General features: G+C 41.1%; 1 protein-coding gene across 5 annotated transcripts in view; it reads right to left on the bottom strand.

Annotated features, from left to right (window-relative positions):
• LOC143020759 (protein ECT2-like) overlaps positions 1-26,602 on the bottom strand; it is a 45,508-nt gene that overhangs the window by 14,230 nt on the left and 4,676 nt on the right. For 4 of the 5 annotated variants that reach the window (XR_012965931.1, XM_076177490.1, XM_076177487.1 and 1 more), the window contains exons 2-18: positions 26,026-26,129; positions 24,818-24,948; positions 23,157-23,289; positions 21,092-21,301; positions 19,128-19,271; positions 17,987-18,121; positions 17,500-17,651; positions 17,205-17,315; positions 15,615-15,744; positions 15,248-15,436; positions 14,468-14,675; positions 8,828-8,988; positions 6,247-6,366; positions 5,673-5,820; positions 4,246-4,406; positions 3,055-3,143; positions 1,550-1,703 (exon numbers count right to left, since the gene is read on the bottom strand). Coding sequence is in view for 4 of the 5 variants with exons in the window: in XM_076177490.1 (XP_076033605.1) it covers positions 1,550-1,703; positions 3,055-3,143; positions 4,246-4,406; positions 5,673-5,820; positions 6,247-6,366; positions 8,828-8,988; positions 14,468-14,675; positions 15,248-15,436; positions 15,615-15,744; positions 17,205-17,315; positions 17,500-17,651; positions 17,987-18,121; positions 19,128-19,271; positions 21,092-21,301; positions 23,157-23,289; positions 24,818-24,948; positions 26,026-26,129 (2,480 nt within the window). In the remaining variant the exon portion in view is untranslated. The remainder of the gene's footprint in view (positions 1-1,549; positions 1,704-3,054; positions 3,144-4,245; positions 4,407-5,672; positions 5,821-6,246; positions 6,367-8,827; positions 8,989-14,467; positions 14,676-15,247; positions 15,437-15,614; positions 15,745-17,204; positions 17,316-17,499; positions 17,652-17,986; positions 18,122-19,127; positions 19,272-21,091; positions 21,302-23,156; positions 23,290-24,817; positions 24,949-26,025; positions 26,130-26,602) is intronic. The other variant, XM_076177488.1, reaches the window with a different exon arrangement.

The raw sequence follows: 26,602 nt of genomic DNA on the forward strand, positions 1-26,602 counted from the left end.
TATAGGACTATTTTAAAAAAATAATCTAAGGTGTTTTGTAGATTCTTACAACCAATTTGATCTATAACAGATTTACCATTTAGTTTGCCCATTACATAAACACAGGCTAACACATATTCAGTACTAAGGTACAGTTTGTACATCCCACTATGAGTATGAAGCTGAATGAAAGGTGGGTACCTAAGATGCAAAAAATGTGTGTGAGTGACAAAACTGATCAAGCAGTGTCACAAAAAACAGCACATTAACAGCAAGGTCACTTCATTAAATCGGCGACCCCCCTCTCCATCCCCTCGTGTAGTAAAGGAGATGGGGAGGAATCCCTTTGGGCTGTATCAATTTCTCACACATACTCCCTCATCCCCCACTCACTCCCCCTCATGCATCACAGCATCATCCATACACAACCATTCTCCATTCACCCCTATCTTCTGTCCTCTCTTGTCCTTCCTTGAGATACATTCCCCTCTTTACCAATACCCCTTTTACCCCATCCATCCATCTCATCCTAGGTCACCCCTTCATGTTCACTCCTTCCACACCTCTTTTACTAGTATTTCTTCACTCATTCTTTCTATATGTCCAACCCATCCTAATACTCTTTCAACAATCCTATCTCCCAACTCCCTTTCTACCCATTCTCCTCCTCACCTCCTCGTTTCTCACTCTATCCAGCCTAGTAACCCCTACCATACTTCTCAGGCACCTTATCTCAAACTCCTTCTCTCTTCATCTCTTATGTTCCATGATTCCTACATACATACATATACCAAGGCTTTTCCCCCCTTACAAGGGAGGTAGCCAAAAAGGAAAAGGCATAAAATAATTCCCACCCATTCCATCCCTGAATACACTCCACACCCCTCCACCCTCCCTCTTATCTTAGCACCTCCTGGATGACGGGTCATCCCTGCACCTTGTCCACTGCCCTGGGTCAGAAGCAGTGTCGCAGGACACAGCACATCCACAGCAAGGCCGCTTCATTAAATCGGCAACCCCCCCTCGACGTCTCCCCATGCATAAAAGGAGAAGACGGGGAGAAATCCCTTCGGGCTGCGTCAAATTTTGCTCACACATACTACCTCCCATTCCACCTCATGCATCACAACATCATCCATATACAACCATTCTCCATTCATCCCTGTCTTCTGTCCTCTTTCTACATACTTAGGCAAAACACTATTCCAGGAGAAGGTGCAAAAAGAATTAAAAGAATGTATTATCCACGCTTCCCAATGACCTTGAAGGCATCAAGGATCCAAGAACACACAAATGGTAAAAATAAGGACATTGAATGCAGGATCCTTTTCCCTGTTATGTTAGAATTTTACTGCATGGGCAGACTGCCCAAACTGAAGCCAAAGGCATGTAGATTAGTCAACTTAATCTAACTCTAAGGAAGGGTCTTAAAAGAAGATACAGACCAATTACCATGTAATGCACAAGCAAACTTTGGTAGGTTGGATTTCTTTTAAAAAATAATTTGTATAACACTATACATAGCCTGATTAATAAACAGGGTAAACAATATACTGGCACTTCAACTTACAACAAGGTTGTTGACACTGGTCGCTCCTCTCATGTTTGGGTTGGAAAGTGTACCAAAGGGACTCATGACTGTGGATACTGCCCGCTTTAGTTTGCTGGGAGACTTGTTGAAGCTGAAAGCCCTACTCACTTTACGACTTGTCTTGGCAGCAAATCTGTAGAATATAAAAAATAATACAGATCACAATATCATAATACTCATCCTTCCAACAGACAGTAATTGCCCAAGTGGCAACCTTCACACAAAAGACGCAGAACACCTGAGACTAGTTTCTAACATCCACACTTTCAAGACAACAACACAAAATCTAAAGTAATATGTGGGTTGAACCAATGGCTCTAGCTAGTTACTGTGGAGTTCAAATTTCCTGTAAGGGAGAACTGGGGCAATGGATTGACGGAATGCTAAATTAACTAGTATGTAAAAGAGAGGAATAAAGGAATAGAAACTGGAGAGGGAGGGGCTATACACTATTGGATAAAAAAAATCTCTAAGAAAAACTGAGAAGCTGCCCAATATGAGATGAATTATGAATTATATATAACAAACAGTAATACGTATACATAGTACGCCTTTTCCAGATCCATAAAAGCCCAAAAAACATCCTTACCTTTTCCTATAGCTTCCTCACATATGTCTTACCACAAAAATCTGATCAACACAACCCCTACCTGTCCTAAAACCAAACTGTTCCTCACCAAAATGACAAATAATATAAAATAAAAGGCAGGCATTACAGCATCTTGCTTAGGTGTTTATCTGAATGAATCTTAAAGCTTTGAACTGAACAACATTGCACTGCCTCTGCAATAAGTTTATTCCATTCATTAACAACATGGCTGGTGAAGTTGTTTCTACCCACTTCCAAACTAAATCTATTTCCTGACAGTTTGAGACCGTTATTTTTTTGCCTGATTCTCATTCAGTGTGAAAATTTTGTCACTTTTGATGTCAATTCCCTTTAAAATCTTAAAAGACCTGTATCATGTCACCTCTGAGTCTACGCTGTTTTAGTAAATCCATCCCATTCTCATCCATTACCCATTCATGTATATGTAAGACCTATGATGGGGACCTATAAGATGTGTACAAGTATCAAATAATTGACATGTCTTCAAAATCCATCAACACTCATACTTCCACTTGGATGTGCAATCCAAATGGTTGACACGATTTCCTGACAAGATCTATCAATGAACCCATTACCTCTTGCAAAAGACCTCCAGTCTTCAGGTAACTGGCAAAAGCCTCTGGGTGAGACCACAATTAACTTAGGGTAGATATACTGTGTTGTTGTCTGAGGATTGTTTGTGTGGGGTATTGTAGTACTAGGTGATATGGGAACTTCTCACACTAATATCAAATAGACAAGAACCCAAAGTTCTATGAATGTGTTGACTGTTGTCAACCACTGTGTGGCTATGGATAGTCAGTGAAACTAATAGCAATCACCCAAATTGAATAGAATAAAAACAAAACAAAAAATGTGAGTGAACAGTAAATACCTGACTGCTTTATTTAAGGCACTGGCCAATGAGACATCACTGGTTTCAATGTCAAGATGCTGAGGATCCATAGACACTAGAATATTTTCCTGCAAAAATTCAAATGAAGCCATAGAATATAATACATGTCTACAATAAATGTCTTACTCCCACAGTCAATAATATTACAATTACTCAATTCAAATATTCACATATGTGCAAAGAGAGAGACAGAGATAAATTCATTAGTGCTGGAGGGGTCTGTTGAAGGTGAGAGTTGTGTGGTCACTCTTGGAGCGCCATTTTTGTGATCCGCGTATGATGGTGTTTTGTAAGGATAAGTTGTGTGGTGTAGGTAGAAAGTTGTTGTGGATGTTACAGTAGTGTACTGCTCTTAATTTTCTTGTAATGAGGTAGCGTCAGGGGTAGACCAACTCTGGCTGTTGGGCCCCGAGTCTTTCTGCATTGCCTTTGACACAAGCAATGTCACTGGGGACAAAGTTTACCTTTCATCCACAACGTGGTAAGATAAGAGGGGCAACAAAGGAGGGGGTAGGGTGGGTATCAGGTGGGTGACTGTTTTGACTCAATCTTTTGGTATATGTAGGTCTGGACTGACAGAAGGACAGTGTTGTATTAGGTGCTCTATGTTACCTATGCAGTTTTGCATTTCACGCCACTGGTGTTTGTCACCAAGCCAATTCTATGTTGGAACAGTTTTTGTGGGGATGGTCTATCTATCTATATATACTAAGGGCTTTTTCTTACTTATAGGGAAGGTGGTCAAGTGGGCATGCACCCACTCCCACCCAACACCCTTGTTCCCCTCTCATCTTAGCTCCTCATGGATGAAGGGTCATCCCTGTCTCCTGCCAACCACCTGAATCAGAAACAAAGCAATGCATGGATGGTGGGGTAGTAACCCAAACATAATCATGCCATTGTGACTCATTCATCTTGGGAATGGATTCTCTGTGAGGTCGATATCTGGAGAAGTTTGGTAGAGTAGAGAATTTGGCAGTCTGTTTCCGAGTACTTGTTTTAAGATCTGTGTGTGTGTGTGTGTGTGTGTGTGTGTGTGTGTGTGTGTGTGTGTGTGTGTGTGTGTGTGTGTGTGTGTGTGTGTTTGTATGGATATATTTTGGGGTACTGGGGGTCCTGTGGTTTTAAATTATGTCTACAATAAACAACAAAATGAAAAAATAAACTCACAACATCATTTCGACACATAAAGGTGGCCATATTCCTGCAAAGCGTTTTGAGGAAGTTGTTCTTGCCGTTGTTAGGATCATCCTGATGTAGAGTGAATGTGTAAAGACGTTCTTTCAACTCCTGATTACTCCGGACTATTAAAGCAAAAACACTGTGGCACTCTGAAAAGCATGATATCAAATGAACTTCCAATCATATATACATATACCAAGGACTTTTCCCCCCTTACAAGAGAGGTAGCCAAAGTCATACATACATATTCCAAAGGCTTTTACCCACTTATAAGGGAGGTAGCCAAAAAACAAAGGCATAAAAAGACCACTCCCACCCATTCAACCCCCACATACTCCACCCACATTCACCCCCCTCCCTCCCTCTTTTCTTGGCTCCTCCTGGATGATGGGTCATCTCTGCATCTTGTCCACTGCCCTTGGTCTGAAGCAATGTTGCAAGACACAGTACATCCACAGCAAGGCCACTTCATTAAATTGGCGACTCCCCCTCTTCGTCCCCTCATGCAGATATGGAGAAGATGGGGAGAAATCCCTTCGGGCTGCATAAATTTATTTTCCATACACTTCCTCACCCCTCATGCATCACAGCATCCATACACAACTCTTCTCCCTTCACCCCTATCTTCTGTCCTCTCCCGCCCTTCCTCAACAGACATTCCTCTCTTTCCCAATACCTCTTTTACCCCATCCATCCATCTCATCCTTGGTCGCCCCCTCATGTTCATTCCTTCCACATCTCTTTTACTAATAATTTTTCATTCATTCTTTCTATGTGTCCAACCCATTCCAATACTCTTTCACCAACCCTATATCCCAACTCCCTTTCCACCCCCCATTCTCCTCCTCACCTCCTCATTTCTCACTCTATCCAGCCTAGTATCCCATCATACATCTCAAACAGATTGAAAAGGCTTAAATCCACTCTCACCCATTTCATCCCCACATTCCACTCCCATTCACTACCCCTCTTTTCTTAGCTCCTCCTGGATGACGGGTCATCCATTGATCTCGCCCATTGCCCTGGGTCATAAGCAATGCAGCAAGACACAGCACATCTACAGCAAGGCTGCTTTACTTAATCAGCAAACACCCCCCACTCTTGGAGAGAGAGAGAGAGAGAGAGAGAGAGAGAGAGAGAGAGAGAGAGAGAGAGAGAGAGAGAGAGAGAGAGAGAGAGAGAAAAAAAAAAAAAAAAAAAAAAAAAAAAAAACCAAACAGCAAGTGAAATTACATAAATAAATGACAAAAATAAAAATCTAAAAACTTTTCCCTAAGGGATTCACTTCATTTTGTTCTGGATTGTGCCAAATGATTATATTCGGACTGAGGTCAATCAATTATCATCCACTGAAAGATCAGAACAAAATCTCTACTGAAGTAATTTTGAGAGGATTACAAGAGCCAGATCCATACCTTCTGTTTCTCTGATGTCCACAACTCTTTTGATATGGGCAAGACTTGTCATTTCAAGGTGTTTATAACTTTTAATGCTTTTAATGGCATGCATGTTGGCTCGACTGGGGCTCTTGATTGAGTTATACTTGCTCTTCTTCTTACACATCTGAAAATGGAAATGTCACTTATTACAAATTTGAGACATTAAAAGTCTTGCTACATTAACAGTACGTAGGGAGATTTAAAGTCATATAAAAATTACCAATGGCTTGAAACAAAGAATAGACATCTGAAAATGGAAATGTCACTTATTACAAATTTGAGACATTAAAAGTCTTGCTACATTAACAGTACGTAGGGAGATTTAAAGTCATATAAAAATTACCAATGGCTTGAAACAAAGAATAGACATCAGAAAATGGAAATGTCATATTACAAATTTGAGACATTAAAGTCTTGCTACATTAACAGTAAATAGAGAGATTTAAAGTCATATAAAAATTACCAATGGCTTAAAACAAAAAATGGACAACACAAATATGCAGCATGAATGATGTAAACTTAACAACATTTGTTGATCAATATTACTGACCTCCAGGACATCATTGAAAAGGAAGAGAGTTAGAGCATCCCCTCTTCCACTACAGCTGTCACTTAGTTCCGTAACATCTACACGACTTACATAGGTACGGTGGGCTGCCACAAGATTAGGCTGAAATGGAAACCATAATTATTCATTCATTCATTCAACACAAAACATTCTGCTTGAATTACATACACCTGACCACATGGTGACATGCATTCAGTATTTTCAGGATTATTTAGGGATACCACTATAAACTGTGGATGTATTTGTCTTGCTGCATTGTTTCTGATCCCAGGCAATGGGTGAGATGACAGTAAGACCTGTCATCCATGAGGATCCAAGAAAAGAGGGAGGGAGTGGGGGGGGTGAAAGGTAGTGGAATGGATAGGGGTGAAATGGGTGGGAGTGGAATTATGCCTTCTGACTTTGGCTTCCCCCCTTGTAAGGTGGAAAAAGCCTTTGGCATGTGTATCTATGTAGCACTATAAACAATAGCACAAATTGTTAGTTTACCTTAGGGTAAAATCTCTTCTCATAAAGAAATATGAGAATATTTCTAATATATAAAATAATTTCTAGTATATAAAATAAATATATATAAAAAGAAAAGGAGGTGCCAAGATGGGAGGGAGGGAGGAGAATGGAGGGGAGTGGAATATATGGGAAATAAAATGGGTGGGAGTGATTTCTATGCCTTTTTCTTTTTGGCTACCCCCCATGTAAGGGGGAAAAAGCCTTTGGTATATGTATGTATAAAGAAATATTGAGATGCATTTGTACTATTGTTGTTACTCGTTGGAACCTATTCTTTACCATTTCTATGATATTCTAGAGTGAGAAATGAGTAGGTGAGGAGGAGAATGGGGGCGGAAAGGGAGTTGGGAGATAGGGTTGATGAAAGAGTTTTGGGATGGTTTGAACACATGGAAAGAATGAGTGAAGAAAGATTAGTAAAAGAGCTGTGGAAGGCAGAGGTGGAAGGAGTGAACATGAGGGGGTGACATAGGATGAGATGGATGGATGGGGTAAAAGGGGTACTGGGGCAGATGGGAATGTCTGTTGAGGAAGGATGGGAGAGAAGACATGAGGTGAATGGAGAATGTATGGATGATGCTGTGATGAATGAGGGGGGAGTGGGTGGAGGGTGAGGGAGTTTGTGTGAAAAATGAATTGACACAGCCCGAAGGGATTTCTCCCCGTCTTCTCCTTCTATGTATGAGGAGATGAAGCGAGGGGTTGCCAATTTAATGAAACAACCTTGCTGTGGATGTGCTGTGTCTTGCGACGCTGCTTCTCACCCAGGGCAGTGGGAAAGATGCAGGGATGACCCATCATCCAGGAGGTGCCAAGATAAGAGGGAGGGAAGGGGGTGGATGGGAGTGGAGTATATTGGGGACAGAATAGGTGTGAGTGGTTTTTATGCCTTGTTTTTTGGCTACCTCCATTGTAAGGAGGGAAAAAGCCTTTGGTATATGTATGTATGACTTCTCCTTCCTTCTCTGATCCCTGTGCGGGCCTGTGCTGAGGGTGCCTGAGCACCTGCCCCTTTGCCCTGTGCCCCAAAAGTGCCCTTTACAAAAATATATAAAAATGAATGAAAAAGGATTTCTCACAGGCTTTTTCAATTTTCTTACCATTCAGAAATTATAATGTGGAAAATGGTGTTGCACACACGAATAATACAAAAGAGTGAAGTGCCCAATTTCCAGCTTAAAGCACCTGCCCCTTGCAATGTCTGAGCATGTTACTGCCTCTGTGCTTGTGGTAGTGAGAGGACAGAAGAATGTTATAACTGTTCCCATACATCTTGTACAAAAGGATTAAATGGAACAGAGTGCAAGGACTAGGGGTTCCCCACTGTATTTTTCTCCAACAAAAAGGATTCCAGAGGACTCACACAGGTGTGGTATGGATGAGAGTGAAAAGGAAGAGACTGGTGGTATACATACATATGAGGCCCCCACATGGAGAAGTGTCCCATGCGACACAATGGCCGGTTTTGAGTTACGCACAAATAACACTATTTTGCGCTGGCCAAGCGAGCGTGAGGTTTTACCACTTTGTTTTAGGAGCGTTTCGACCATATTTCAGGTCACGTTTTGTCCTTTCCGACATGCTTGGATTGAAGTAGAAGGGCCAAAATAGTGTTATATGTGCGTAACTCAAAACCAGCCATTGTGTCGCATGGGACACTTCTCCATGCGGGGCCTCATATACCAAAGGCTTTTTCCCCCTTACACGGGGGGGGTAGCCAGAAAGAAAAATGCATAGAAACCACTCCCACCCATTCCATTTTCTATATATTCCACTCCCCTCCAGCCTCCTCCCTCCCTCTTATCTTGGCACCTCATGGATGACAGGTCATCCCTGCATCCTGTCCACTGCCCTGGGTCAGAAGCAGTGTCGCAAGACACAGCACATCCACAGCAAGGCCGCTTCATAAATTCGGCGACCCCCCCTCTCCTGGTAGTAGTAATAAAATTTATTCTATATCAAAATATGTGATGTTAAATCTACATTTGCTAAGAGAGAGAGAAGATATATATAAAAATAATATAATAAATAAATAGAATAAATGAGAACTTACCGGACAATTTTCAATATCATTGTGGATTTCAAAAAGTTTCAACTTTGCTTCCGTTTTGCGTTTGTCATCATTGATATAGGTCACAACAGCTCGGATTTTATCTAGGGCTTCTTCAAGGGCACCATTATCGAGGGAGGTCTTGGGAGTGTGCTTCAGAATATCTATGGAGAGAACATATAAATTAATAATTTTTTGAGCTTTGGAGAGATTTACAGATAGGGGATGGATAGTGGGTGTGGGAAGCTGATTAAGTGAAGTGGTCTCAATGTGGCAGATGTACTGTGTCTTGTTGAATTGCTGCTGACTCGAGCTGCAGGCAAGAGAGAGGGATGACCTGTCATCCAGTAGGAGCTAAGATGAGAGGGAGGAAAGGGTGGTGGATGGGAGTGGGTATGTGCCTTAGACTTGGCTACCTACTTTATAATGGGGAAGAAGCCAGTGGTAGATAGATAGATAAATAGATGTGTAGCTGGGGATGGAGTAGTAGAATTAGAAGTTAATTATTGAGTAAAGGAAGAAAGAAGTGTCCTTTATCTGTCTATTGCTTCTTCCTCCTGCAAGTCAAAGATACACAACCACTCCTATCCACAACCCTTGTTTCCTGGGGTATTGACTGAGTGTTAGGGCGTCGTTACTTGCGGCGAAGGTCGAGGGGATGGCGGTTCGAATCCTGCCACCGGCGAAGTTGAATCAAAGGCATGGTTCATTAAATTCCATGCTATAAAATCCTCTGTGAGGGGCACCGTCCTAGCCTTCCGATAGGGGGGAGTTTGTGACGTGAAACCATATCACTATTTACACCGTAGCATGCAGCCAATGTTTTGGGGATTGTTTTTGGGCACTCCTACTGACTTGAGACACATAATTTCATTAATGTTAGAGAAAATCTCTTCCCCTAAAGGAATGATACTACTTTTTGTACTGTAACTACCCTTCCATTATGCTGTTCCCTCTTAAAACTGTTCTGTGCCACTATACATTTTCCTTTCTGCCTCTGTCCCCTGTGGATGGGGTAAGAAAGAATTCTGCCACTGGGTGCAAATGTGGCAGGAAAAGGTGGAGTGAAGGTGGAGGTAGAATGTAGATTGAGAGAAGTGAGTAAATGCCTTGGTGGATTAAAGAGTGTAATGAGGAATAGACATTTGGGAATGGATGCTAAGAGGAGACTGTATGAAGGAGTGATTGTGCCAACAGCACTGTATGGGGCAGAAACATGGAACATAAGAGAGGAAGAGAGAAGGAGTTTGAATGTGTTTGAGATGAGGTGTCTGAGAAGTATGATTGGGGTTACTAGGCTAGATAGAGTGAGAAATGAGGAGGTGAGGAGGAGAACAGGGGTGGAAAGGGAGTTGGGAGATAGGGTTGATGAAAGAATATTACGATGGTTTGGATACATGGAAAGAATGAGTGAAGAAAGACTAGCAAAAGAGGTATGGAAGGCAGATGTGGAGGGAGTGAACATGAAGGGACGTCCTAGGATGAGGTTAATGGATGGGGTGAAGGGGTTTTGGGGAAGAGGGTGAATATCTGTTGAGGAAGGACGGGAGAGGACAAAAGATAGGGGTGAATGGAGAATGGTTGTATATGGATGATGTTGTGATGCATGAGATGGAATGGGCGGGAGGATGGGGGGTGAGGTAGTATGTGTGAGCAAAATTTGACGCAGCCCAAAGGGATTTCTCCCCGTCTTCTCCTTTTATGCATGGGGGGACAGAGAGGGGGGGTCGCCGATTTAATGAAGCGGCCTTACTGTGGATGTGCTGTGTCTTGCGACACTGCTTCTGACCCAGGGCAGTGGACAAGGTGCAGGGATGACCCGTCATCCAGGAGGTGCTCAGATAAGAGGGAGGGTGGAGGGGTGTGGAGTGTATTCAGGGATGGAATGGGTGGAAACGATTTTATACCTTTTCCTTTTTGGCTACCTCCCTTGTAAGGGGGAAAAAGCCTTGGTATATGTATGTATGTATGAGTTCCCCATACAAGTCATTAAAGGCAGCTAAAATGGAACAGAGTAATGCAAGGGTTCTCAGCCTTGCTTGGCCCATCCACCCCTTTCACCATTTGTCAGAATGTCATTCCCCCCTCCTTTCCAAGATTGTCTGTTTCAAAAGGTGCATTCTAAATAATATGCAAATATTACTAAACACCCTTTATTTTTTCCAAATTGGTATATATTTTTCCCAAATCAGTATAAATCCAGCCCAGGTGACAGGCCAGATAGGCCAAAACCTATAATTGCTTTCCTCACCACGTAAACTGACTGTGGTCACAAATCACCCCCAGAAAACCCAAAAAATCCCCCCTGGGGGTGAATTTCACCCCTAATGAGAACCCCTGGAGTAATGGGACTAAATATCCTACAAGAAATGTCTTATGTGAAATAAATATCAGGGGTTGAATGCAAAATGAAGATTGTTTGAGGTTGTGATTGTGCTCATAGTACTTTGTAAAGTGGGGACTTCAAAACTGAAAAAGGCATCAATGACAAATCTAAACATACTGAGATGAAGTATTTAAGGAGGGAAGGAAGAGGGTAGAGTGGAGTGGAGTATGCAGGGGATAGAATGGGTGAGAGTGGTTTCTATGCCTTTGTCTTTTGGCTACCTCCCTTGCAAAAAAAAGCCTTTGGTATATTTATGTATGTATTTAAGGAATATGGCTAAAGTGGAAAACATGAAAGTGAGGAAGACAGAAGTGGTGGAAAGAGTGTTGAGATTGGGCACATGGAAACAATGAGTAAGGAAACACTAGCAATGAATGTGGAATGCAAAAGTAGATGGAGTGAATATAGGAAGACAAAGAATAAGGTGGATGGAGGGGGTGGATGTAAAAGTAATGTCTGATGAACAAGGATGAGATAGTGCAAAAAAAGATAGGAATGAATGGAGTGGCTGTAAATGGGTAAAAATTCTAAGCAGCCTGAAGGGATGTTGTCTATTCAATATATATATATTTTTTTTTACATAAAATGAAGTGGTTGGAGTAAACCAGCTCTAGCTGTTGAACCCTGCTGCATTGGCTATGACCCAAGTAGTGTATTGGGAAACATGGTTATCATTTATCAACAAAGTTCATAGATGGGAGGGATAACAAATGACTTTTGGAGATATGTAGTGAATTTGGAATGGGGAGTGAATGGTTTAAAGTGAATACAGAGCTGCATCAGGGTTGTGTGATATCACCACATTTGTTCAACATGTATGAGGGCCACGGGGTAGCCCAGTGGATATGTTGTTGAACTCGTGAGGAGGTGGTTGTGTTTTCCATTCCTGGAGGTGCCAAGATAAGAGGGAGGGAGGAGGGTGGAAGAAGTGGAATATATAGGAAATGGAATGGCTGGGAGCAGTTTCTATGTCTTTTGCTTTTTGGCTACTCCCCGTGCAGGGGGAAAAATCCTTTGGTATATGTATATGAAGTGGCCTTGCTGTGGATGTGCTGTGTCTTGCGACACTGTTTCTGACCCAGGACAGTGGACAAGGTGCAGGGATGACCTGTCATCCAGGAGGTGCTAAGATATGAGGGAAGGTGGAGTGTATCTAGGGATGGAATGGGTGGGAATGATTTTATGCCTTTTCTTTTTTGGCTACCTCCCTTGTAAGGGGGAATCTACTGCATGCTTCTTGCATTGGTTCCCAACAATCCTGACCAGTTGGGGAGGTGATCCAATCATCAGCCTAATAAAACAAGCGGCTTGCTGCAATGGGACCTTTCGCAGTCAGGCTCGTATTTTCCTATTAGCGCTAGAATTTTCAATTGTGTGGGAATTCACGGGGCAAAGGGGTGACTTAGCTAATTTGGAAACCGATATTAAGAAAAAAATACGACAAATTGCTGCATAAGTGTATTCAAAATTTAAAACGTGACTCTTAATGTTATAATTTTTACTTACTGGTGTGTGATAAGGCTTTGTTAATCTAATTATAAGATAAAAATAAAAATAGGTAATTATTTTTACTGAAGTAAGTGTAAGCAGTAAAAATTAGAGGATGTCGATTTCGGTTTGTGGAATATATCTAAGAGTGTCGAAAAATAATGGATATCACTGTCACGTCCTGTATATGAAGATAATCAGTGAGATAAAATATAACAACAGTGGTGGCGGACGTACGAGTATTTGATGCGCGATGTATTGAAGCGATGTATTGAAGCGATGATTTGAAAAACGTCGCAGCGCTGCGCAGTGTGTCAACAGTTGAAGGGGAAGGAAGCACGCGCTCTGCTTCGCTCTTCTAGTTTCATACAATGGCACAAGCAACTTCCGCAAAGCCTTTCGAGTGGACGAAGACTATTATCTTACATTACATTAAGCTACTAAAGCAGTACCCAGCCATTTGGAATATCAAGTGCAAAGAATATAAGATGAGAAATATAAAAAGTACAAACATCGAAAGCTGACTTCTTTTCTTTAACAAAATGTAATGTGCGGAATGAAGACATTACCAAAAAACTTTATACCCTGAAAACACACAGTTTCACAGGAAAATAACTGCCCTCAATGCATCAAAGAAGTCTGGTGTTGGCACGAAAAATGTATACACTCCAAAGCTGTGGTGGTTTAATGATTAAATGAGTAGAGCGTCAGCAGACATCCTCTTCCCGTGAAAGCCAAATGATGACTGAGATCTGGTTGTTCGCGTAAGGTATTCGCAGTGGTGCAGTTCGTCCGGACGCTAGTGTTAAGGTATCAACACGACTACTGCATCAAATCGCTGATGCGTGATGGTACGTGTGGACGGGGCTTTAGTAATCGTACCGGAAAAAAGTCTTCGATACAAAAATATATTTTCTATACATTACATAGATTTGAGTATTGCTTGGTGCATTCAATTGAAAGTATATATCAGTATATGTCCATTGAAGTCGGTAGAAAATGACAAATTGCTTGGCTTGATACAATTATAGGCTGTTTTACGAATATCATCTGTAATTATAAATAGAGGCTCAAACAATGCTATATGCCGTTTGCAATCATGAAATTAATTGACTTGAATTTTAGACACAATAATGTGCAACGATATACCTCTGTAAGTCTATAATACTTGCCCCAAAAAGTAATTATTTTTCGGCAAGAATTACAAAATCTGGCGGTGTCTGGTATCAAATCTCTCACTGCGAAAGGTCCCATTGACAGGGCTTGCCACCCCCAGGAGTTTCCCACTTCCCACTTCATGGAAGAAGGACAGTGACCGAGTATAAAGTGGTAAAGAAAGTCAAAGGAAATGTTAGGCTAAGGTTTGGAATTAGTGGTTGAGAAGGGAAGGTCATGGAAAATGAACAAGATGTTATTTGCAGCTGACACTACTTGCAGTTGATTCTAAGAGACTGGCACAGAATTATGTAGCTGTCATTTTCATGTGATGATCTACTGGGAGGATTAATGTTTCTCCTGGGGTCTAAGAGGTTGGCGTAGAATTATGTTGCTGTCATTTTCAAGTGATGATCTACTGGGAGGATTAATGTTTCTCCTGGGGTATAAGAGGTTGGCGTAGAATTATGTTGCTGTCATTTTCAAGTGATGATCTACTGGGAGGATTAATGTTTCTCCTGGGGTCTTTGTAGGATTGATCTAAGAGGTTAAAGTAGTTGGTGACTCAGTTTGGAAAGGTGTGTGAGAAAAAGACAACAATGACGATAACTTACCACCAATGAGCAAGCTCATAGAAGGCAGACGCTGAACAGGTCGAATGAGAAGTTCCTGGAAACTTTGTCTACCACAATCGTGTCTACTCTCAGCAATTTTAAGGAATGCATGGAATCTGGGGCGCTCAGAGGAGATCTTCTGAAGCATTTCTTTGACATTTTCAAAATAGTTGACAAAAGGAGGATATGCTTTTTCTAGGTCTGAGGACTGGAATAAAGAAAGTGGTGTGTCAGTACTATGATAAACTCACACTAACTTACATTCTGCTTTAATGTGAGAAAATTATTTTAACTGATTCACAAAAAATATATATATATATCATTCAAATCTGTTGCCCCAGATCACTCCTGAAGGCCACTGACTTCCAGGGAAATGGCAATAAGCACCAGATTGGCCCATGAGGAAGAAATACTGTGTTGTTGCCAGGGCAACAACACTGTAAGACCAAGTTAATGAAGTTTTCTGTGAGATAGTTGCATCTGGGGCAACTTGTTTCTGTGGCTGGGCAAATTCAACCTATCCTGCCCTTGGTAAATGGCTTATTCTCTATTGGTATTGTTTTAGTGTTGGATGGAGACTTGAACAGTCATGTTAATGTGATTCTTGCTTTACTTGGAAGGGTCTTTTCTCTGGGGCTAATGGAATGGGATTTTACCACTAGTCTTGTTTGTCTTATGATCTGAATGTGAATGTGTCTTTGTATGGATGTGTTGTGTGGTGTAAGCGGAAGGTTGTTGTACATGTTTGAGTAACATGCTGCTAGTAAAGACGTGACATACATATCTAAGAATAATTTCACCAATTGTTGCCTCCTCAGACCAATTGTGTGCAAGGTGAAGGAGGTCATCCCGTAGACGTGTATGTACATCATGAATGGGGGGTAGGTGACCAAATATATAACGTAGTTCTTGGGCATCTAGCATCGGCCCTCCTGGCTGACTTGCATCTTCTAATGGCTCCTTTATAACCTATCAGAAAAAAGTAAAGATTAGATTTAACATATAAATGAAAATATTAGTTGCCTTACATTAATTATTTCAGTTATGGTCCAATACTGAAACCTAAGAAAAATAGTCAAGATATACTGAAACAATTCACGTATATTTGAGGCATACACAGTTTAAGGAACCTGATATTATCACATACCTTTTCAATTGTATCTAGAATTGCAACATAATTACACTCAGTTTTGACTAGTTCATGAAAAACTCTTTGTCTTGAAGATAGCTGCTTTAGGTCAACTGATGGGGGACTCTTAGGTAAGGGTTTCTCTCGCCTGTAAAGACCCCAGTAAAAACATTAGTTGACCAATTATCCATTTATGTAACCACTTCCTAAATATTACACCAATGATCATATAATATATACATAATGGAAGTTAACTGGTTTTGGGCAATTTTTTCTATTTTATACATTACAAGCAATGAAATTTTATATTCTTTTCTTTCTATGACTGATGGGAGAAGAGTATGATAAAAATCATAGCACAAAGTACATGTTGAACTGAAAGATGAAAGTTGGTAAGGCACCTGGGTTGATGGTCGATATGTGGAACAGGGCAGACTAGTTATAGTGGAATAGCTGTTGAATTGTGTGGAAGGGAAGGAAGCATGTTTGTGGATGGGATAAATGAATATATTCCATTAAACAAGGTGAAAGGGGAAATTATGAATGACCCAGGGCAGTGGACAAGATGCAGGGATGACCTGTTATCCAGGTGTCAAGACAAGAGGAAGGGAAGAGGGTAGAGGGGAATGGAGTATGTAGGGGATGGAATGGGTGGGAGTTGTTTCTATGCCTTATCTTTTGGCTACATCCCATGTAAAGGGGAAAAAGACTTTGGTATATATATGTATGAATGTAGTAGTTTCTGAGGAACTAAGATGAGAAGGAGGAAAGGGTGGTGGAAGGGAGTGGAATGGGGAAAGGGAAAAGCTCTTGGTATACAAATAGATAGATAGTAGTTTTAGAGGGATCTGTCTGTTAAATGTAGTTGGTAAGTTTTATGATTATATAGGAAGAATGTGCATAGATCGTGTAGTAAGATAAGCAAGAGGCATTTGGAAAGAATCTTAATAATAAAAGGAGGTTCTTTGACATACAGATAGTTTCTTTCATACCGAACACTTGCACATAAAACAATCTCAACAGCCATTCCACCCTTTATCATCACTTTCAATACAACTCGTACCTATAATTTTATTATAGTCCTCTCCTATCACTGTCGTTATACTTGCAGTATAAAATATATGTATACAGACGTTCCTCAACTTACGTTTTAGTTACGTTCCGAACAGCCGAATGTAAGTTGAAAATGAACATAAGTTGTTACTGTACTATACATCCGTAAATTCTATTACCGTACCTTATAAAACACCCCTAAATCATTAATTACACACATAACATTGTAAAATAATAACATTAATTTCAAATAAATTAAATTCAAGCAACATAAATTGAGATGGTGGAGGAGGATGAGGATGAGGCAAGGCACGTTCAGTCTGTCGTTTGTGCCATGTAAACAATGGACGCAGCGCCATACGTAAGTATCGTTTGAACTACGGAGAGCGCGCTAAACTAAAAAATTAACTCGAATTATTTTTTTTTTACAGTCAGTTCAAACGTAAAATCGAAAAAAGGTAAAACGAATGAACGTAAGTAGAGGAGCATCTGTATATAATTACTATCACAGGTTAAGTAGGAATATGTGATAACTTAGAACACATTAACCATTACCCTGGAGAGATCTGTGATGGTGTGGGAATAGAGTCATCCAAGAAAGAACCATCAGAGGGCAGGAAAACTGAATCTCCTACTGAGGATCTTCGTTTACTGGAATACAGTCCACTGAATGATAAATAGATGCAATTGTCATGAATGGAACTGGAGTTGTCTCTTGTAGTTACTCGGCGAGCAACGGACAACACAATAGTGTTACACACATAAACACGTACATGCATACGAACGTATTTTATCAATTTCAATCTACGATATATGAATTAGAAATAAGTAAATCAAATCTAAAACCAACTTGGCAGGTAGAGCAGCTTGTAACGTTGATGGCGAATCATCCTGAGCGAGTTGCTGTACCGTTTCCCGCAGACGTTTGCGTCGACGACTGCGGGAACCAGGTGTACTTGGGGAAAACACCATTGACTTTGGACTCAAAACAGAACTAACATTCTGTCAACAGAAATTATATATTTTTTTTTTACGAAAATAATAAATTTTCATAAAGAAATTGCATATAAAGTATGTAAGGTATTAATGATGTGACAAGCAATAAAAACCAGAATAGAGTGCGAGCAACACAGAGGAAGAGAGAGAGAAAGAGAGCAAGGGGAGAGGAGAGAGAGAGAGCAAGTGATAAAATAAGACAAGTTAAAAGTAGAGAACTATATACTAATAACAATATTAATATTTCACAAAATTAATAAATTGAGCAACTTTATCAGTTCAAATATTTCATTGTATGCATATCTTATTTGTGATCCAAAAAATCCTGAATTCCTACTTACCAATTCATCGAAGACGTAGAGTTTCTCACTAGCACAGGCATCCATTTGGATGGAAGCCCAAAACCATTCAGCCTTGACTATATGGGCCTTGGAGATTTTGACTGGACTTTCTTGAGTACTCTGTTCCTCAATGACCTACAGACAAAGTGAAAAATCTATTTACACACACTAAATTACCATAACAACAGGATACTTATCGGGTATATGATGATTCAGTTTAATGTCACAAAACTCCCCCTATCAGGAGGCTAGGATGGTGCCCCTTACAAAGGACTCTGTAGCATGGAATTTCATTAACTATGCCCTTGGTCCAACTCACTGGCAACAGAGTTTGAAATGTCATCACCCCAGCCCCATAAGTAGCAACACTCCAGCCCACTTGGCCATTTTGCATGACTTGGTCATGAACATCTATTCCATAAGCAGCTTACACTGAACAGTTCCTAAACCATAAATTCACTTGCATTTTTTTTATATCAAATTAAGACCAAAAACTCCAATCTAAAATCTCTTCTTAATCTCAATGCTGTATTACATGCAAGTAAATGAAATCCTCAAGCAAGGCAACCAGTAATCTTTCAATCTGGTTCATGTATTCCAATGGCTGAATAAAATCTATGGAATACTGGTCTTGAAATTCTATTTTATATATATCATAGCACGATAGCTGAACAAATAATAACCACCAAAGCTAGTGGCATCAAGCCAGAGGAAGACTGATCAAATCCCCTTAAAACATACATACATATACCAAAGGCTTTTTCCCCCTTACAAGGGAGGTAGCCAAAATACAAATGCATAAAAACCACTCCCACCCATTCCATCCTTATCACACTCCACTCCCCTCCACCCTCTTATCTTGGCATCTCCTGGATGACAGGTCATCCCTGCAACTTGTTCCCTGTCCTGGGTCAGAAGCAGTGTTGCAAGACACAGCACATCCACAGCAACGCCATTTTATTAATTCGGTGACCCCACCTCTATGTCCCCACATGCAGAAAAGGAGAAGTTGGGGAGAAATCCCTTCGGGCTGCGTCAATTTATTTCTCATACATACTCCCTCACCCCCATCCCCCACCCACTTGCCCTCATGCATCACAGCATCATAGTTTTCCATGAGAGAAAAAAACAAAAGTCTTACGATGTGAGTCGCATTTTGGTCCTCTAAAGTGGTGCTAATACCACCATTTTGTGTGAGCAGCTCTTCCATGTGCTGCTGTTCTTCTGCGGGGAAGCCAACAAATACTACACGCAGGTTCTGGAAAACTCCTAGGCGATGTTTCATCTGCAAAATGGAATAAAAAGCCATCTGGAATATGCATTTCTAAATATGTGGATATATGAACCATGTTAATCATTGCATAAGTACTAAGTTTGTACAAATTTGGTCTCCCTAAGGCAGGGGCAGTCAAACTTTTCAGTGCAAGGTCCACATTCAGAAATTCATAATTTTAAAGGGCCAAGTAAAATGATTAATATCTAAATTAGCTAAAATAAATAATTAAATACATACATACATACATACATACATCCAAAGGCTTTTTCCCCTTACAAGGGAGGTAGCCAAAAAACAAATGCATAAAATCCACTCCCACCCATTCCATCCCTACATACTCCACTTCCATTCATCTGCCTCCCTCCCTCTTATCTTGGCTCCTCTTGGATGATGGGTCATCCCTGAATCTCGCCCACAACCCTGGGTCAGAAGCAGTGTCACAAGACACAGCACATCCACAGCAAGGCCCCTTTATTAAATCATTACTCCCTTCCCCTCATGCAAAGAAAGAGAAGAAAGGGAGAAACCCCTTCAGGCTGCATCAAATTATTTTTCCCACGTACTCCCTCACCCCATCCCCCCACCTACTCCCTTTCATGCATCACATCATCATACATACACAACCATTCTCCACCCACCCGTACCCTCCCATATCTCTCAACAGACAACCCCCCTCCCTCCCAATGCCCCTATCCCATCCCCGGTCACCTTCTCATGCTCACCCCTTCCACCTCTGCCCCCAACACCCCCTCCACACTCGCTTTCTCCGTGTGTCCAAACAATCCCAACACTCTTTCATCAACCCCATCTCCCATAAGCCAAAGGATTTTCCCCCCCTACATGGGAGGTAGCCAGAGTCAAAAGGAATACATCCCCTCCCACCTATTTCAACCCCATATACTCCACTCCCATTCACCGCCCCTCCCTCCCTCTTTTCTTGGCTCCTACTGGATGACAAGTCATCACTGCATCTTACCCACTGCCCTGGGTCAGGAGCAATGTAACAAGACACAGTACATCCACAGCAAGGCCGCTTCATTTAATTGGCAACACCCCCTCTCCATCCCCTCATGCAGAAAAAGAGAAGATGGGGAGAAATCCCTTTGGGCTGGGTCAAAATATCATTCATACATACTCCCTCACCCCTCCATCATCCACCCACTCCCTTCCATGCATCAGAACATCATCCATACACAACCATTCTCCATTCACCCCTATCTTTCTGTCTTCTCACTTCCTAAACAGACATTCTCCTCTTTCCCAAGGCCCTTTTACCCCCATCCATCCACCTCATCCTTGGTTGCTTCCTTGTATTCACTCCCTCCACCTCTGCTTCCCACACCATATTTACTTGAAAAATGAAATAACTCTGTTTAAAGAAAAAATTCAATTATTTTTTCTTGGCAGGGCATAATTTGCCCTCCCCTGCCTTAGTGTGTGAGTGGGGTAGAGGTTGGGTAAGGGAATGGGGCAGGGAAATAGATACCATAGGATGGGGTAATCGGGCCATTACTGGGAGGTAAATGGGCCATATAAAAGTTATTAATTTTCTAATTAAAATTGGTTTTAAAATATTTCACTTTTATCCTGAATAAATACCTACCTCCATTTTACCAGAATTTTATTTACCAGCTGTAACATAATTCTTAATACATGAATAACTTTTATATGGCCCATTTACCCCCATCCTACAGTATACACATAGAGAAGGAGGGAGGGAGAAGGAAAATGAGGAAAGGTAGGTAAAGGGGAACAAAAAAAGAAGAAATTCTTTTTCTTGAGCATGATGCATACCAACTGAATCCAAGAAAGTTCAATACTATACTTACCAATGCTTCCGAGTCTGCACGAGCCCCAATCTCATCCCGATGTGCCCAGGAGGCATTGACCCAGTCTTCCCCCATTACTGGAATGGAGAAGGTCACCGCATACTGATATTTCTCTCCTGTTGATGAGTGTGCCAGCAAGTGGGTCACCCGTTCTGATAATTCATTTTTTACGCTGCCACCCATGTGATGAACTATACGTAACAGTCTTGACTGGGGGGGAAAAAATAGACAGATAAGTAGAAAGAATAATGCAAAATACAATAATAAAAATGTTAACAAACATGAAACTCAAACAGTGAAACAAATTGAGAAAAAGAAAGAATATATATATATCAAGAGCTTTTTCCCCCTTATAAGAGAGGTAGCTTAGTCAGAGGCACATACCTATTCCCACCCATTTCACTCCCCTCCACTAACCTTTCCACCCCTCCCATCTCAGCTCCTCATGGATGATGGATCATCCCTGCATCTGCCAACTGCCCTAAGTCAAAAGCAATGAAGCAAGACACAGTACATCCACAGAAAGGCCACTTTATCTAATCAGTGATACCCCTCTTGGTCCCCTTATGCAGAAAAAGAGAAGTCAGGGAGAAATCCCTTCAGGCCACATCAAAATATCATTCACACATAAGTATCCCCTATCCCCATCCCTCCCTTCCTTACATAATAGTATCATCCATACACAGTCATTTTCCACTCATCCCTATCTCATGCCTGCTCCCTTCCTTCCTCAACAGACATTCCCTTCTTCCTCAATGCCCCCTTCACCCCATCCATCCACCTCATCCTCAGTTGCCCACTGAAGTTCACTCCCTCCACCTCTGCCTTCCACACCTCTTTTACTAATCTTTCATCATCCATTCTTCCCATGTGTCCAAACCATCAAAATAGTCTTTCATCAACCCTATCTGTCATATCCTTTTCCACTCCTGGTCTCCTCCTCACCTCATTTCTCACTAAATCCAACCTTGTAACCCTTACCATACTTCTCAGACATTTCATCTCAAATACATTCAAACATTTCCTCTCTGCCTCTCTTAAATTCAAGTCTTTGCCCCATACAACACCATCAGCACAATCAATCCTTCATACAATCTCTTATTTCCATCCATTCCCAGTTGCCCCTTTCTCATAATACTTTTAATCTCCCAAGGCATTTATGTGCTTCTCTCAATCTACAATTTACCTCCACCTCCATTCCTCCCTTTCCTACCACATGTGACCCTAAATACCTAAAGCAATTCACTTCCTCCAGCCTCTCTCCTCTTAGACTTGTTTCCAACTCATTGCCATCCTCTACCCTTGTACATCTCATCATTTTGCTTTTACCCACATTTACCTTCAACTTTATATCACATACCTTGCCAAACTCCATCACAAACTCCCTTAATACCTCTTCTGACCCTGTTACAAGCAGTGTCATCAGCAAACAACTGGCTCACCTCCCACTTTTCTCCATTTTCCTTAACAATCTCTAGTCCCCTGCCCATTATCCTTGCCTTTACTTCCTGAACCATCCTGTCCATGTACACACTGAACAACCATGGCAACATGACACATCCCTGATCAGTCCCACTTTTACCTCAAATCACTTGGTCTCTCCATTTCCTATTCTAACACAGACTCTACTATTATCTTAAAAACTCTTGAGTGCCCTTAATAGCTTCCCCCCCAATATATATATATACCTTTTCCTAAAGCTTTCTCACATATCTGTCTTACCATAAAAATCCGATCCATGCAACCCCTACCTTTCCTAAACCGAAACTGTTCCTCACAAATTACTCCCTCTGTTCTCCTAATCCTCTCAATCAAAACCCTTCCATAAGCCTTCCCAACTACACTCAACAAAGTGATCCCTCTGAAACTACTATTTGTATGACCTGAGAAGTTTGCATCTAAATTAGACTGTTGTCTGTTAACTTGGACAAATACATACATATTCATTCAGACTATGGTCCAGTTCATATAAATACAATTACCTAGTATCTGTGGAATTTTTTTTTTCAACTGTTTTCACTCATAATAACGACGAAAACATCACAAAAATTTTTAGTGTACTTACCAATTCTGATCTTTTTCGAAACCCAGTGAAAACGAGTGTGACATTTTTCATGATATGGCAGTATACTGGTCTGGAAGCATATGTGAGCTTGCCAATTTGTGCTAACTCTAATAGAGCTGGTTTTCCAAGAATTCTGTAAATAAAGTAAGTTATCAATCACCGTGCAAGCTTTACCACATAACAATCTACTATCATACTTTAGTTATTTTAACCTAATTAACACACACACACTTTTGTCGCCAGATACGATAAACTGGAGTGAGATAGAATCCCATGGGATGAGGTGAAGGGGGCTTTGGGGAAGAGGGGAATGTCTGTTGAGGAAGGACGGGAGAGGACAGAAGACAGGGGTGAATGGAAAATGGTTGTATATGGATGATGTTGTGATTGCATGAGGTGGAATGGGCATGAGGTAGTATGTGTGAGCAAAATTTGACGCAGCCCGAAGGGATTTCTCCTGTCTTCTCCTTTTATGCAATGGGGAGACGGAGAGGGGGGGTTGCCGATTTAATGAAGCGGCCTTGCTGTGGATGTGCTGTGTCTTGCAACACTGCTTCTGACCCAGGGCAGTGGACAAGGTGCAGGGATGACCAGTCATCCAGGAGGTATTAAGATAAGAGGGAGGGTGGAGGGGTTGTGGAGTGTATTCAGGGATGGAATGGGTGGAAATGATTTTATGCCTTTTCCTTTTTGGCTACCTCCCTTGTAAGGGGGAAAAAGTCTTGGTATATGTATTACAAAGGATTACAAAGGTAAACACAGATGCACACTTCATTACATGCACACATTTATTAAAAGGCTCTTTCTCCTTTACAAAGGAAATGGCCAAGTCAAAGCACACATTCACCCTTCACATATATAACAACCCATTTGTTGCATTTCCCATCTCAACTCCTTGTGGATAAATTGTTATCCTCATCATGCACCTCCTCCTCATGTCAGATGCAATGAAGCAAGACAGTTTCTCCACAGCAAGGCCCAACAGACAAATCTGATTTACTCCTACTGCTTCATTACATGGCGACTCAATCCCTTCCAAGAGGCCATTTCCTCCATATATACAGGGTTGTTGTGTCAAAGTATACACCCACCCTTTACCTATCCAAGAACCCATTCACTGTCCCTCCAATCTGAGCATCTCATGAATGAAGGGACATCCATATGCCCCACCACATTGAATGGTTCAAAGACAGGCAGGGTTCAACAGCCTGAGTTTGTTCACTGCTACAGCTTCATCACATGACATCCTCGCCTTCTCATTCACTCATGGAACTTACAAAACTGATAAGAACATTCCTCTGGATCTTGCCATTTCCTCATTCTTTTACACAGCCACTCCTATCTTTTACACTTTCTCTTCTTTGCTTGATAAGACATTCCTCATAAAAGTTAACATGTAATGTGAAATACTTGATTCATTTGTATGCAAATATTTCTACAATCAAGATACATAACAAAGACATTAGATACATAAGAAATTAGGTGAGGTCTCTACAAAAAACTATAAACTGGGATGTTTCAATTGTGATACAAAATGAGCATAATCAAACTCATATTGAAAGGCTGTACAAAAGCATGGTGACAAATAACTATAACAGCTATGATCCACAATGACCTAAATTAAAAATACCCAAAAATATGCTGGACTTCTCAAAACATACCTGCAACCTGCTTCATTTAGGGCATCAAATTCCTGGGTTTCAAAGTCTTGCATAATAAAAATTGTGTCATAATTTGTGTCGGACATATATTCTTGCCCAGTATCAGAAGTAATCACTGGTACACCAAATTTCTGGAATAGAAATAAACAAGAATAAACTTAAAGTTAATACTTTATCACACACAATTTTTCTGATAAGATAACTTCATAAGGGTTTCATAAAAATAAAATAAATCAGAATGAATACATGTAAACAAAATAAAAATAAATAAAGAAATGGAGGTATCTAAAGAAATGAAACATTTCACAGCATTTGCATGGCAACAGACACAAAGTGCTGCACATGTAATTGCCACATTGACAACAGAAAGATTATCAAACAGGAGGGAGTGAACATGCGTCCTAGGATGAGGTGGATGGATGGGGTGAAGGGGGCTTTGGGGAAGAGGGGAATGTCTGTTGAGGAAGGACGGGAGAGGACGGAAGACAGAGGTGAGTGGAGAATGGTTGTATATGGATGATGTTGTGATTGCATGAGGAGGAATGGGCAGGGGGGTGGGGGGTGAGGTAGTATGTGTGAGCAAATTTTGACGCAGCCCGAAGGGATTTCTCCCCGTCCTCTCCTTATATGCAAGGGGGGACGGAGAGGGGGGTCGCCGATTAAATGAAGCGGCCTTGCTGTGTCTTGCGACACTGCTTCTGACCCAGGGCGGTGGGCAAGGTGCAGGGATGACCCGTCATCCAGGAGGTGCTCAGATGAGAGGGAGGGTGGGAGGGGTGTGGAGTGTATTTAGGGATGAAATGGGTGGGAGTGATTTTATGCCTTTCCCTTTTTGGCTACCTCCCTTGAAAGGGGGAAAAAGCCTTGGTATATGTATGTATGTATCTTTCTATATACCAAGGACTCCCCCTCCTCCTTGTAAGAGGTAGCAGTCAAAGGCAAACACCCACTCCCACCAATTCAACTCCCATCCACCACCCTTTCCCCCCTCTCATCTTAGCCCCATGTGGATGAAGGGTCATCCCTGTCTCCTGCCCATTGCCTGGGTCAGAAGCAAATGCAGCAAGACACAGTACATCCACAACAATTCTGCTTCACTCAATTAGCAACCCCCCTCTCCATCACCTCATGCAGAAAATAGAGAAAATGAGGAGAAATAAAACACTACTCTGCATATATTCATTAAATGTAAGATAAAATCTATTTACCTCTGCTGCAGACTTTACTTCTTCATCATTAGCCAGACTGCCCACTAGACATAATCGAACATTGCCACAAACTTCAGTCTCCCCTTGGCTGTTGCAGGTGATATCTGAAATGGTTTGGAAACATTTATTTCTGCTCTGTATACATATAATTACGAGAACATGGGGGAATGAATTAAAGCCACCCATCCCCAACCACCATCATTAACGTCCCAAAGCTAATAATCTCATCGTAGATATTCATAATAAAATCTGTTAAGTATGTTATCACAACAAAGGGATTCACTGAAATATATTGAACCCCTTTACAATAAAGATGTCTCCTATAATGAATAAAAGTACTTGGCTTTGACTCAATAGTGTCCGTAAAACACCACTATAGCAGAATGAGTACTTTTCTCTCCATCAACATAAGACTCAAGAGTACAGATAGCTATATTCAAATGGTATAATATATAGAATGAAGGGTTCCAACATAAGCCTCAAGAGTACAGATAGCTATATTCAAATGGAATAATATATAGAATGAAGGGTTCCAAAACATAAATAATATGGACTGTCAAATCCACTTTTTCATATA

Source organism: Oratosquilla oratoria, chromosome 40 (assembly GCF_046742065.1).
Source record: "Oratosquilla oratoria isolate Oo_2021 chromosome 40, ASM4674206v1, whole genome shotgun sequence".
Classification (NCBI taxonomy): Eukaryota; Metazoa; Arthropoda; class Malacostraca; order Stomatopoda; family Squillidae; genus Oratosquilla; species Oratosquilla oratoria.